Source organism: Nannospalax galili, unplaced genomic scaffold (genome assembly GCF_000622305.1).
Source record: "Nannospalax galili isolate Female #2095 unplaced genomic scaffold, S.galili_v1.0 scaffold54, whole genome shotgun sequence".
Classification (NCBI taxonomy): Eukaryota; Metazoa; Chordata; class Mammalia; order Rodentia; family Spalacidae; genus Nannospalax; species Nannospalax galili.
The window spans coordinates 13,003,159-13,017,838 of record NW_008341028.1 but is presented as its reverse complement, the minus strand read 5'-3'; the positions used below and the strand labels follow the sequence as shown (position 1 = coordinate 13,017,838).

Below are 14,680 nucleotides of genomic sequence, written 5' to 3'. Positions count from 1 at the left end.
TTGTTAAGAACACTGGTTGTTCTTGCAAAAGACCTAGGTTCGAATCTCAGCACCCACATGACAGCTAACAAATGTCCATAACTCCAGTCCCCAGGGATCCAACAGCCTCTTCTGACCTTTGTGGGCATTGTACGACACAGGTGCACTTACCTACATAAAAAAAAAAAAGTAAAAATAATAAATAAAATTTTTTTTAAATTATAAAAAAAAACAAAACCAGAAAAAACACACACACACTCATATAAAAAATGACCTTCCCAGCCTAGGCTTCTTCCTAACGAAACTATTAAAAATTTTAAGACTACCAAATCAAATATTTAGGATCTCTATCTTTGTAACTAGCTCAAATAACTGACAGTACAACCTGTAACAGTTCTGACAATTCAGAGGCATTTAAAGATATACACAGAAGGCTGGGCATGGTGGTGCATGCCCTTAGTTCCAGCACTTGGAGGCAGAGGCAGGTGGATCTCTGTGAGTTCAAGGCTAGCTGAGGAGACCTTGTTGCAAAAAGACCCAAAAAAAGGGATACACAGAAAACAAAGCAGGATTCTCTTGCAATGTCAACATGCATAAAGGCAAGGCCCAGCAGTATCTTTGATACCATAACCCAGGTTTCTTTTGTAGCTGCCTCTCCCTTTCAGTTTTCGGTCCAACTCATTTCAAATCTGACTCATGACTAGAGATGTCATTGAGCTTTCCATTTGTAATTTCTCCTCTTCCTTTGGTAGGCTTGTTCACAAAAGTATACGGTGAACTTATTTTAGTTTCTGGGAACACTATAACCCTCCAGTTTAATGTCTTAAAATCTAGTGAATCTGTCTTGTGAACATCAAATACCTTCCTCAGCTCTGACAATGGCTTTATTTATTTAATCTAACTAATCAGTTTTTACCTGAGAATTTCAAAAGTAAGCTCTATTACTATTCTTGCAATTATAAGTAATCAAAGTTTCAATGGAACTAAAAAGACTGATTTTTGTCGTAAGTTCATATCATCTTCCTCTTGTTCTGAACTTGCAGCCTTTTCCCTCCCATCCACTCTCTACAAACACCTGAGTTATGTGACAATGTATGTAAAGTACACAATGTAGCCCTTCTTATCTATACAGCAGGTCTAATCATACCACTTCCACTTCAACCCTTATAACATCCAGACTAACTTTCCTGCTTTTTGCCAGTCTGCTTCCATTCGCAGTCCCCCACAACTTACCAGGGGTCAAAAGGGGAAAGGTAGGTAACACAAATTGATAAAGTGGGCCATTTGCACAGGATAATACTCAGAAACATTTTCATTTTTACCAACATTTATGCTAGCTCCCATTATTCTCAAAGCTCATCAACAGTTTACCTTGAATGTTCCCAAATAAGAAATATGAATACAACAAAGGTTTATCAGTGTTATATGAAAAGCAACAATGCCATGTATTACAGCTAGTCTTCTGCATTCAAAGGTTATACATTAATGGAAACAACCTATCTTGGAGTAAAAATATCTAAAGAAAACTCCATCTATACTGAACACAAAGATTTCTTTTGCCTTGTCATTTTGTTTACACAGCAGTTATTTTGTACTAGATATAAGTAATCTAGCCTATATGAAAATGCTACGCTATTGTACATAATGGCCTGCCCAAATTTTGGTATCCACACTGGGTTGTGAACGCAATCTCCAAAGGATGCCAAAGGAAAACTGCACATGTAGCTATCATTAACCCTCCTTCTTGGGGAAACCTACAACATCGAACAATAATGACCCACCTGATGGACTACTACCCACGTCTAGGTGATTCCTGAGAAACAGGAAAGCCAAAACACAGACCTGTTTAGTAGATTCCCAGTTTTATAAGTTTGGGGCAAAAATGTGTGAAATGATGTCTAGGGTAAGGGAAACACACAGGTTGAATTTTTGTCAAGAAACTCTAGTTTACAGCTTTTGCCTAGGGGAAATACGAAGCAATGTAACTGAAAAAAACCTGCACTTTTCACATTACTCTACCTTTGTTCTACTCCTGCTATATTTCCAACTTTTTTTTTTTCCAACTAAGAAATCTTAGTTAAAAAATTCATCTCCAACTGTTAACTCATATGAGAAAAATGACTACCTAATGCCTCTCTGGGGATATCCTACACACTTCTCTGATCATCTGATGACATCCTCATTTTTGTATATTTAGCTCAAGTCAGGTGATAATCATGTCACAGTAGAAATACTACTCATAATACGTGGTACACATCACATACTTAAGTGAACATATTCTTCCATTTCTCCAACCTACCAGGCAGATCCATGTGGTTCCCAAGGGCCAAGACATACCCAGCAAAACTCAGCTTTACAGTTCTGGTTACGACAGACCATGTGATTACAACCACCATCCTTCTCAATTGTGACATGGCATTTGGGACATTCCTATGAAAAAAAACTATAAAGTTGGTGTCAATGCTACACTAAGTTGTATTACTATCACTGAGGAGAAGCCAGTTCTAGATGTCATTTATTTATTAAAGTTACTACATGTAAAGCACTTAAAACAGTGCTTAAGCATTTAATAAACACCAGTAAAAATGAGTTGGATCATTATTACTGGACTTTAGAATTACACAACAATGCAAAGATTTTCTAAAGTCAGGTTGAGAAATGAAAATACTCTAAGTAGTTTCAATCACACAGAGTTTTATGGATGACACTCTTCCAGTGTTGTCTGGCTGTACAGTTACAAAGCACTTCCTAGCCCATGCACTGTTCTCAGTGCCTTATCTCTATCATCAATCAACAATCTTTGCAGTGGTGCCATTTTATTCCTATTTGTCAGATGAATGAATTATGGGACACAAAAAGAACAAAGAAACAACTCTGCATCACATAGGATCCATAAAAGCAATCTTGCATCCAGAGATAAAGGAAATCAGGCTTGACTGGTAAATTCACACTGAATCGAACACTTTATTTTTATTAACCTAAATCCTTTTTTTTTTTTTTTTTTTTTTTTTTTTTTTTAAAATCTTTTTTTTTTTTTTTTTTTTGATTTTTTTTTTAAGATTTGGGAGTGTGGGGGTGGGCTGGAGAGATGGCTCAAGGGGTAAGAACGCTGGCTGTTCTTGCAGAAGACCGGAGTTCAAATCCCAACACCCATATGGCAGCGAACAACTGTCCATTACTCCAGTTCCAGGGGATCTGAAAGACTCTTCTGTCCTCTGCCGGGTACACTTATCTACATGCAGGCAATACACGCATACACATAAAATAAAATAAATTATAATAAATAAAATATTTTAAAAAAAGATTTGGGGCTGTGTGCAGAGGCCAAAGAAGAATGTCAGATACCCTGCTCTAGCATTCTCTGCTTTAATCCTAAGTCAGGGTTCCTCACTAAACCTGAAGTTCCTCATTACAGTTTATTTGACTGCCATCAAGCTCCAGGGAATCTGCCTGTCTCTGTACTCCAGCACTGGGGTTACAGATACACATGGCCGCCCCTGGATTGTACACTGTAACTAGGATCTGAACTCAAGCATTCTTACCTACCATTTTTCTAGTCCTTATTTTTACTTTTTCAAACAGAAGTCTCCTGTAGCTCATGCTGGTGTTGTACTACTGATCTTGCCTTCATTTCTCTAGAGCTCAGATTACAGGTAGTGTTACCACACCCACTTTAAAAGGTGCTAGGGATCAAGTCCAGGGTTTTGTGCATGCAACTGACCTATACCCACAGCCCCAAAGAGACTGAATTGCACAGCTAGTATCATAAATAATATACTTCAAAACAAAAAAACAAGGGTTACACATATTATTCTAAAATTTCAATTTTCTCAATCAACTCGCAAGTCATTTGAAATGTTTAACATGAAGGAGATTCAGGGAAATTGTTTTGCTGAGCTTACTTTACATAATAAAAATGTTATAGCTTATGAGTTACCCTGCTCAAACCCTGCCCCCTAAAGATTGACTGCTAAAAAGTAAAACTCCAAAATTTAAACTAGAAATGAACAGTAGACAAGGGCCAGCAAAATGGCTCACTGGCTAAAGGTCCTTGCCTCCAAGCCTAACAGTGTTTAACCCATGGAAACACCACGGAAGGCAAAAGCTGACTCCTGCAAGTTGTCATTTGGTCTGTGTTCAAGCATATACATACATACAAATTAAAAATAATAAAAGAAAAGTATATTGGGCTAATCCTGATCCATTTTTATGAAGTTACTAAAAAAACACCAACCTTTGTATTGGCTGCAATCCAATTAGAAGTTTCACTGTCATCATCACACTTTTTAATCCACTTCTTTAACCACTGTTTAAAAACAACAACTATTAGAGTATATTAAACAAAAGGTTTAAAAAGGATAGCAAATTAAGCAGGGCATGGTGGCGCACGCCTTTAATCCCAGCACTCCGGAGGCAGAGGCAAGCAGATCTTTTTGACTTCGAGGCCAGCCTGGTCTACATAGCAAGTTCCAGGACAACTGGAGCTACAAGGAGACCCTGTCTCAAAAAGACAAAAAAAAAAAAAAAAGATAGCAAATTAATTTAGCACTTAAAATTTTGGAGCTATTAATATCTAGTCTATTTAAGATCAACTAAAGAAGGATTTTTCTCTGGTTAAAGTTGAATGGAGAGCCTGGAGCTTGTCAGTCAAGTTAGAATATGTGTTATTCCCCCAATAACAAAACCTGACAAGAATTGCCACTGCCATGACAATAACAATCAGGAGCTGACATTCTAAGGAATGCCTGTGAATACCTACAACAAACACGTGAAAGGAAAAAAGGCGGGAACAATTTACTTGTAGGAAGTCATCAGCTGTTACCATCATTCAAGTCTTAGAAATATATAATCCCATTATTTGAAAATGAAAATGTCAGCCGGGCATGGTGGCACACACACCTGCCTGTAGTCCCAGCACTTGGGGGGCAGAGGCAGGCGGATCTCCGTTGAGTTCAAGGCCTGCCTGGTCTACACAGTGAGTTCCAGGCCAACTGGGGCTACAGGGAGACCCTGTCTCAAAAAGACCAAAAATAAATAAATAAATAAAATAGGAAACGCCAATGCCAAACTCACCTTACATTTAACAGGATCATGCCAATTTTCTCCACAGTTAAAGCTGTTAAATATACAAAGAATTAAAATTACATCCTACCTCCTGTAAGTAAACTAACCATTTCATGCTTTACATTTTTTCAGTACATATCTTCAGCAGTTCTAAACAAATGGAATTATAAGGGCAGAGACTGCGTTTATTTCTCAATGGATAACCTAGAAGTTAGTGAGGATAAGATCAGCATGTAATAGGCTTTCAATGTGTGAAAGGATAATGACTGAAAGCACAGACATGCATGCAACAACTAACAGTAATTGCTGATAGAATGTCTCACTCAGATTGTACTGAGAAGCTTCAACTAACCACTTCATCAATACATTCTACTGTCATTTAGAATTCCAACTGAAGAGCAAAAGTCTGACTGTAGGTTAATTCAGTTTCACATGTATGAGGAGTAAACACAGTAATTCACAGTAAACAACGTATGAGGAGCAAATAGGTAACATCCCTACAATACTAAATAGATTATACTCAGCCCTGTAGAAATGGTATAGCCCAGTGTATTAAAAACAAAAAATGGGCATGGGAGTCCATGTCTGTAATCCTGGAACTCAGAATAATTGTGAATGTTTCAGGCCGTATTTGAAAAGGAGGAATGAAACACAAAAGCTATGAAAAACTTGTTCAAATAAAGGAAATACTTTCTGTGACAATATAAAAATAGAGAAAGCTATATGGAATTAAATACCATGTGACAATGTAACAATCTATGCTCCCCAGATGGCTCAGTGAATAAAGGGGCTTGTCACTAAACTTTGACTGGAATTGACCCCCACGACCCACATGGCAGACTTCTTTAATTAGTCCTCTGACCTCCAAAAGCATGCCATGGCATGCATTTCTCCCCACCACACACAAATGTTTTAGTTTTTATAAAAGTTAAAAGGAAAAAAAAAAAGCAAGCCAGGTTAATAGCACCCGCCTTTAGTCCCAGCACTTGGGAGACAGAGGCAGGCAGATCTCTTTGAGTTCAAGGCCAGCCTGGTCTACACAGTGAGTTCAGGCCAGCTGGGGCTACAGGGAGACTCTGCCTCAAAGACTCAAAAAGACTCAAAAAAAAACAATCAAGATTTCTAAATCTAGTTTTATTACGTTGCAGTACAAAGGAAATTATGATTACAGCTAAACTTTTCTCCCATGAAAAATAAATTCAGCAGATATGGTGAGACTGAGGCAAAGGATGAACATAAGATTGAACTAAGACTGTCTCACTCCCCCACCCCACCCTCATACACACCTTCAAAGGATAAAACATCACAGAAAAGAAAAATCATTTTAGATTTTTATTCAATCTTAATTTAAAAATTATGCACCATTTTAAACTATCATCACTTACGCCCCAGTATGAAGCTCTTCCCCAATTTCACTATTAAGAATAAATGAAAAATTGAAAACCAATACATCCTTCGCTCACTTACGAAACCACTTACTTACCAAAATTGGCGACCACATTTACAGCGAACAGGTTTAGCATCAGGATATTGAACTTTAACAACATGGTGACAATCTGGGGCAGGACACCACTTTAATAGTCGGTTGCACTGAAATATAAATTTAAAAATATAGCAAATTTGGAAACTAGGAAGGATGCAGGGTCATACCAAAGTACACCTCAAGGATGCTGTTACCCTGGGCCATCTGCAGGGAGCTCCATTCCACAGGGACCTGGCTCATTTGTTCGTTAAAGATTCTTACCAAGAAGGCTGCTGATCTGAGCTCAGTCTCCAGGACCCACATGGTGGTAGGAGGGAACCAACTCCCACACATGTGCCATGGCACAAGCATGCCCATATGCACACACAAACACATACACAATAAACTTTCTGAAATGCAAGGAACAAATAAACAAAAATATTGCAAATTTAATTACGCAAAATTTTGTAAGCTACCTAGTACAGGTCAAAGGTGGATGAGACAACCATGTAAATAAATAAAATCTGCTGTAGTTTTCATCGTCAATGCTTTTGAGTATATTATTTTCTCAAGATTATAATAAGAGGCTGGAGAGATGTCTCAGTAGTTAAAAGCACTGGTTGTAGCCAGGCTTAGTGGCCACACCTTTAATCCCGGCACTCGGGAGGCAGAGGCAGAGGCGAGCAGATCTCTATGAGATCAAGGCCAGCCTGGCCTACATTGCCAATTCTAGGCCAACTGGGGCTACAAGGAGACCTGTCTCTTTAAAAAGAGAAAAGAAACAAAACAAAACAAAGCCTAGAGTAAATATTACTGTTTTGGAATCTATAGTGTTCTCTGTAACCAATACTTAATTCTACTACTGCAGCACAATGTTACTAAGAATGGGCACAGGTAAATGGACAAACTGTAATTTACTGATCTCTTTTCTAAGAGAGAAATGTATTCAGTAACTACGGTATTCTGTATCAGTAATGAAACATTAGAAACAATCAGAGACATGGCCAGGTTAGGATATTAAACATGATTAAGCATGACATGTTTACTAACATACTATAAAGAAAAACTTTGTGAAAATTCATTTCATCATCAAAGTTCAAGGTAGTTTTTAGTATGTTTCATAAATAATAGAAGCAGTTTTTCCTGCTATTTTAAAAACAAGTATTTTTGGGGATAGAGAGATAACTCAAAGGTCAAGAACATGTGGTGCTTTTCCAAAGAACCTGAGTTTGGTTCCTAGCATCCATACACTGTGGCTCAAAACTCCTGTAATTGGAACTCCAAGAGATCTGACACCCTCTTCTGGCCTCCATAAGCACCCCCCAGACACACAAACATGACTTTCACTCACAAAGACAGACACAGACACAGACACAGACACACACACACACACACACACACACACACACACACACATGAGCGCACACACAATAATATAAAAACTAGCATTTCTAATAATAAAAAATATAGACAAGCTAAGTAACTTACCTCTACAAAGCTATTTGTTATTAAATGCTGATATTTTAATTTAACTTTTGAATCTGTGATGAGGCGCCTGAAACCAAGAGCAAAAATAGGTTAAGCTTTCAGCCAAGAGTATTTCATATATGTATAAAATTCAATTTCAAATATTCTTTATGCTATGCATAGAAACCATTCTAACTTGGAAATACTGAAATGCACATAGGCTACCAGCAAAACAACCTACTAATCATAACAATAAATGTCGATGTTTTTGTAGTTTGATTTGGGTAGACAGTTTCCTCATTTCTTACATTCTAAATATTCTACTTTTGCCCAGTTTATATTGCAGCCTCAATACTTAACTGCTGCCAAGTTTAGGTGCTGAACAGAATTTTCTATCAGCAATGCTCCTCCACCTTTAGAACCCCAACCAAACCATTGTGTGAAAAGAAACAGGTACTGTCAATAGAAATCTTAAAGAATGGATCCAAATCTAACTAAACTAAAATGTATTTAATAAGTTTGAGGGCTGCCTACATCTGAGAGTTCTTGGCAATTTAATGGAAAAACTTACTGATAGCAACCTGGTTTCCTCTGTGCACCCTGAACACTATTCCACAATTTCTATAACTCACAAAGGAAGGAAAGTGAGGCACCCTGAAGCTAAAGTCTCATTAGTTTTATGGGAAACACCTTTCTGAATGTGTTTTGAGAAAGTGGTGTAAGGGCTGTGAATGTAGCTGTGGTAGGACTTGGTGGTCTAGCATATGTGAGATCATGGGCTCAATCCCTACCACTAAAAAATAAAGTGATGTTAAAGCAAGTGGTAGTAGGCAACGGACAAAGCTAGAAATAACTATTCTGAACTTGCACAAAGTCCAACCCTTGAATCAGACACTTCTGGTACGCTCTAATTTCATTTAACTCTTGAGCTTCACCTCCTCCCACTGTCCTTCCATAAGACCCTAGTCTGCCCTATGGCACTTTCAGTGTACTCCTGTTACAACCATATATGAGTGAGGGGGACAGGGTCTTCCTCTATAACCTAGGTTGGCTTGGTAAGAAATACACAGATCAAGCTGGTCTGAAACTTGCAGTGATCCTCTTGCCTCTGTCTTCTAAGTACTCAGATTATAGACATGAGCCACCATGTCTAACTCACAATCACATTCATACATTTCCTCAAAAGTATTAAAATACTATGCTTTCTCAAAAGGAGTACTGCATTAAGACTTCCTGTGTGGAAGAGAAAGAGGAAAAGTGTCATGGTGGGGATCTGAGGTGGAACAGCCTACACTTGAATACTGGCTTCATAACAATTAGCTATGAAGAGTAATAAGCACTTTGATCTCTCTGTTCTCAGGTTACTAATTTGCAAAACAATAAAAGATTTGTGAAACTAGAACAGTGTCTGGTAAATAGTATACACTCACTATGTATTAAGTTCTGTATTATTTTATTACTCCAATCAGCTAAAACATATTAAGAAGCCTTTTCTGAAAATTCACAATATCAGTCTAGATGTAATGTAGGCTTCCTTTCAGGCAATGTACATTTTTGGTCATTGATTTTGGGTTTTTGTCATTTTAATTTTCAATTTATTTTTACTTCTGTGTGTGTTATATACTTGTGTACAATGATGTGTGGGTTCATGAGAGCACGAGGGTGTGTATATGTGTGTTGAGAGCAGAGACTGGCATCAAGTGTCCTCCTCCATCACTCTCCACCTTATTTTTTCAGACAGGGTCTTTCACTAAATCTAGATCTCACCAGTTCATCAAGAATAGTTGGCCACCAAGCCCCAGAGATTCTTCTGTCTCTGCCTCCCTAGGGCTAGGAGGAAGTACATTACAGGTGACATGCAGCTGAGTTAGCTTTTTATGTAAAGTTGGGAAGTCCAAACTCAGGTCTTGATGCTTGTAGGATAAGCACTTTACCAAATGAGTCACCTTCTTAGTTACTCTTTGTTTTATGAAACACTCTCATATAGCCCTGGCTTCAAACTTGGTATGTAGCAAAAAATGACTGAATGTCTGATCTTCCTGCCTCCACCTTCTGACACCTGACTAGGCACTGAACACATTCTGTATAACTTTACCATAATTTGGGCTACAGTATGGCTCAGCAGGTACAGGCACTTGCCACCAAGTTTGACAATCTGGACTGGAGTCTCAAAACTCAAATGGTAGATAGAAGCACAGAAGTGACACCAAGCACTGTTCTTTGCCTTCCACCTGTGCATTGTGACACTTGTATAAGCTCTCTCGAAAACAAGCACAAACACAAACATGAGAGACTATATTATAATTTTAATTAGACAATTATCTGTTTAATATGGTTTTAATTTTCTTTTCTTTTGGTCTTTTTGAGACAGGGTCTCCCTGTAGCCCCATCTGTCCTGGAACTCACTATGTAGACCAGGCTGGCCTTGAACTCAGAGATCCATCTGCCTCTGCCTCCCAAGTGCTGGGAATAAAGCCATGAGCCATCACGCCCAGCGGTTTTAATATTTTACTTTTAAATTTTTTATGTGTATATCTGCCTGCATGTATCCATGCCATGCAAACCCCGCAGAGGTCAGAAGAGGGTGTCGGAATCTCCTGGAACTGGAGTTACAGACAGTTGTTAGCCACCATATGGGTTCTGGGAATCTAATCCAGGTCCTCTAGAAGAGCAGTCAGTGCTCTTAGCAGCTGAGCCATCTCTCTAACCCCTAATCTTTTTTTAATATCTATATTCCTGCTTATTTCTAAACAATAAGCTCCATGAAATATCCTGTAATGCCTGCAGTACAGAAAGTGTTTGATAGATTTTTTTTTAAATGAACAAACCTTCATATTAACAAATGTTGAAGGCAAGGTCTAAAATTATTACTGTATTTGGCAGTTCCTTAAAAACACAGAATTACCATACAACTCCCATCACCTTCCATCCTAGATGCCTCAGAGGATAACAGCACTAACTGCTCTTGCAGAGGACCTGCGTTCAGTTCCCAGGACCCACCTGGAGCTAACAACTATCTGTAACTCCAGTTCCAGAGACAGGTAAGTCACTGTATGACCTTTTGCCTTTATTAGAATTATTTGGTTATGTGAGTGATCTGGGCAGAAGAGTGATTGTGATTGTGTGTGTGTGTGTGTGTGTGTGTGTGTGTGTGTGTGTGTGTGTGTGTGTGTGTGTTTTCACACAGTGTAAGCATGAGGGTTATAGGACCATTCTTAAGAGTCTTCGGGGATCAAACTCAAATTATTAAGCCTACATGCAAGTGCCTCCACCTGTTGAACCATTTCACCAATCCCCAACTGTTAGGTTTTAAAACAGACTTTTTGTTCTTGTTTTTGTTTTAACAGAGAGGGTCTCCCTGTAACCCTAGCTAGCCTGAAACTCACTTTGGAGACCAGGCCACCCTCGGATCTCTAGATCTATGTGCCTCTGCCCCCTGAGTGCTGGGATTAAAGGTGTGGGTCACCATGCCTGGCTTTGAAACAGATTTGTAACTGGGAACTGGGAGATTGGTTAGGAGACTATGACAACATTCCCGGTAAGAGATGATGGTAGTTTGGATTGGAATGGTAGCAGAATAGGTAATGGTTGCATTCTGAATAAAGCTAGAAGGGTCAGAAGTTCAAGCTCATGGTCAGTTACAGAGAAATTTTGAAGCCTGTTTGGGATACATGAGACCTTGCCTCAAAACAGAAAAGAACTCAAGGATGGTTACAATATCATTTTGATTATTGATAGTAACAGCAAATGTTAATTTTTTTAAGAATATTTTTATTATTCCAGAGAGAAGCAATTTTAACACATTTTTCCAGAAATAACTTGAAACAGGTTACATAAAAATATGCATACAATGAAGTTTAAGGGTGGAAAAGTAGGGATGAGAAATCAAAGACTAAAGCCGGGCACTTGGGAGGCACAGCCCAGCAGATCTCTATGAGCTCAGCAAATGTTGATTTTTATAATCAAATTTAAATTAAAGGCTGGAAGATGGCAAAAGGTGATCCAGTGACTTACCTGTCCCTACAAAATCTGTCTCATTCAGGCCCCTCTAACACTCTCCCATGCGTCTTCCCTCCTTCAAACTATCTATAGTTATATTTACATTTGAATAGCATTTTAAAAGTTTTAGATACTTATCAGTAATCTTAACATTTCTCTATTTAACATTATTAAGTGCCAAAACCTGACAAATCATTTCACTTTTACATTTCAATAAGACTAGGAACTTATTTGCCTGTCAACTTGAGCTCTGTACACTGTAAACCAAAGGTACACTACACTTTTTGTGCTGAATTTCCTACTTAGAATGCCAGAGTTAATGCTTTTCTGAGGTTCTTGGTGAAGAATTAAAGGTACATTCAACTTATTGTACAGTGAGACAAGCAACTCTGAAGTTACATTTACCTAAACTTTGCAAAGGTATAATGAAAACTTGTTTGCCAAAAGAAATCTCTTTTAGAGAGAAAAGGTCACTCAAACAGTGACAGAAATACATATAACAAAAGACTATTACAAAAATATTTAAAGATTAACAATTAATAGACGTAACCAAACTTTAAGAATGGAGAAATGACTTCAGGGATTACTTCATAAATAGAAGTATCTATCTGGGGTCAGTGAGATGATTCATGGGTAAAATGCACTTGCTGTCAAGCATGACAACTTAGTTTGACCCCTGGGACTCCTGAGGGACAGGAAAACCAATTCCAAGCTCTACGACTTCCACATGTATGCCCACACATATTCACAAACATAAATGTAATATAATATTATAAAATGGATATTGAAATGGCTAATAAATACAGAAAGATGTTTTACAACATTATCCATCAGGTAACTGCAAATTAAAACTACACTGATACATAACCACACATAAACAAGAAATGACTAAAATTTAAACAGATATGTGATAAAAGAATGGAGATAGATTAGAACTCTCATATATAGCTAAAACTACAGGTAACACTTTACAGAATAATTTGGCAGTATCTATTACAGCCAAAAAAAATCTCAATTTCACTACATACCACAAGGAAATCAGTGCACATCTGACAAAAGTCGCATAAAAATGCTCTTTGAAACTTTTCATACTAGCCCAATCTAAACAACCCAGTTAAAAACTTCAAGTATCTATTAACAAGCAAATCAAACAATATATGGCAGTAATAACTGAAATACACATAAACAAAACATGCCCATGAGGTGGACATCCATACACAAAATACATGCAGTAATAAAAACTGAAATACACATAACCCAAAACATGCCCACGAGGTAGACATACATACACAAAAGAATACACACAGGACTGCCCCAGGGGGTAAAGGAGTTTGCTAAGGAACCTTGCCTAAGCCTTAGAACTCATTAAGGAAGGAAGAGAACCAACTCCCAAAAGTCCTCTGATGAGGTCCACATGTGCACAGCAGTCACCTGAACTCACATGCACAGACTTCACACACACAATAATCATGAAAAAATTAAAAATATATGCACACAGTAATTAAAAGTACAGACGTGGAACTAACCTTCTTGGATGTTTAACAGACATTCTTTGAGGCCTATACTAATTTGGTCAGAGGGACATAAAGGACACTTTTTGCTCCTTGCCCTCCTAGGTCGACTAGTTCCAGGGGACTATGAGCATCTCTGAAAATGTCTTATAATTAGATCAAGGAGGCCGAGGAGACCCCACCAGATGGACTTGAACCAGTGTCCAGTCTATAATGAGGAGGGTCAACACAGAGGAATCATTTCCTCCACGTTTCCAAGCAAAGCCAACCGTTGTTGAGCAGGACCTTTGACTTATCTTCACATAGGTAGAAGTGATAAAAGAAAGGAGCCAGGGGCTCCTCCCAAGCCCATGTGATCCCTGAGGAACAGATCCTCAAACAACCTTAAGAGTAAAAATAAATTGGTTTACCTTGGGCTAACTGTATGGACTTACACATCCAAAAGGAAAGTATAACCACAAAGATTAAAGGGGTCAATATAATTTCGCTTGTCTCCCACACTGTAAGACATTAAATTGACAAGCAACAATGCCAGATAGGAGATACCTTCTTTTGAGTTGTTGGCCAGGGTGGTCAAAGGGACTCCCAGATAGTAACCCAGTATAGATCTGGGAAGATGAACAGCAGACCCTAATCTTATCTAAAGGAGTGTTGACAACTGATTGCTGCTAGAAGAGGCATAGCTGACTCTCCTAAAACAAAGACCTCTAGATAGGCTGACTAGATTCACCAGAAGGGCAAGTAGTGGGAATTGGCTGGGGTGCCGACAACACAGCAGACAGTAGCAGGGATATCAGAGTATAAGGGCTCTAGTGGGGGGGGGGCGCTAAGGGAGGGTGTCATCTAGGAAGTGGGTGTATAGTCAAATAAGATGGTTTGGGATATTCTGTGTGATACACACACACACACACACAAATCAACAAATTTTTTAAAATGTATTATATTTGAGGAGGAAGCATGGAAATTTACGTCGTGCTAACTAGTAGAGGTGATAAACATTACCACTGAAATCTACCCGGTGACTTCATAGACGTACACAGGCACCAAGGATTCAAGTGCAACCGATTATGACTAGTAATAATCAGATGCATACAGATTAGAGATGCATGCGCCAACATCTCAGCGTTAGTAGCGAAAACAATGAGTCTTTCTGTAAAGAACAATATATTCTAAAATGAAATGGAGATCTTTTTTAGAA

General features: G+C 38.3%; 1 protein-coding gene across 3 annotated transcripts in view; it reads right to left on the bottom strand.

Moving 5' to 3' along the window:
* Arih1 (ariadne RBR E3 ubiquitin protein ligase 1) overlaps nucleotides 1–14,680 on the bottom strand; it is a 114,163-nt gene that overhangs the window by 17,441 nt on the left and 82,042 nt on the right. For all 3 annotated transcript variants that reach the window (XM_029565063.1, XM_008836442.3, XM_029565064.1), the window contains 5 exons: nucleotides 7,994–8,060; nucleotides 6,527–6,633; nucleotides 5,053–5,095; nucleotides 4,214–4,285; nucleotides 2,279–2,409 (listed from right to left, as the gene is read on the bottom strand). In XM_029565063.1, the coding sequence (XP_029420923.1) occupies nucleotides 2,279–2,409; nucleotides 4,214–4,285; nucleotides 5,053–5,095; nucleotides 6,527–6,633; nucleotides 7,994–8,060 (420 nt within the window). The remainder of the gene's footprint in view (nucleotides 1–2,278; nucleotides 2,410–4,213; nucleotides 4,286–5,052; nucleotides 5,096–6,526; nucleotides 6,634–7,993; nucleotides 8,061–14,680) is intronic.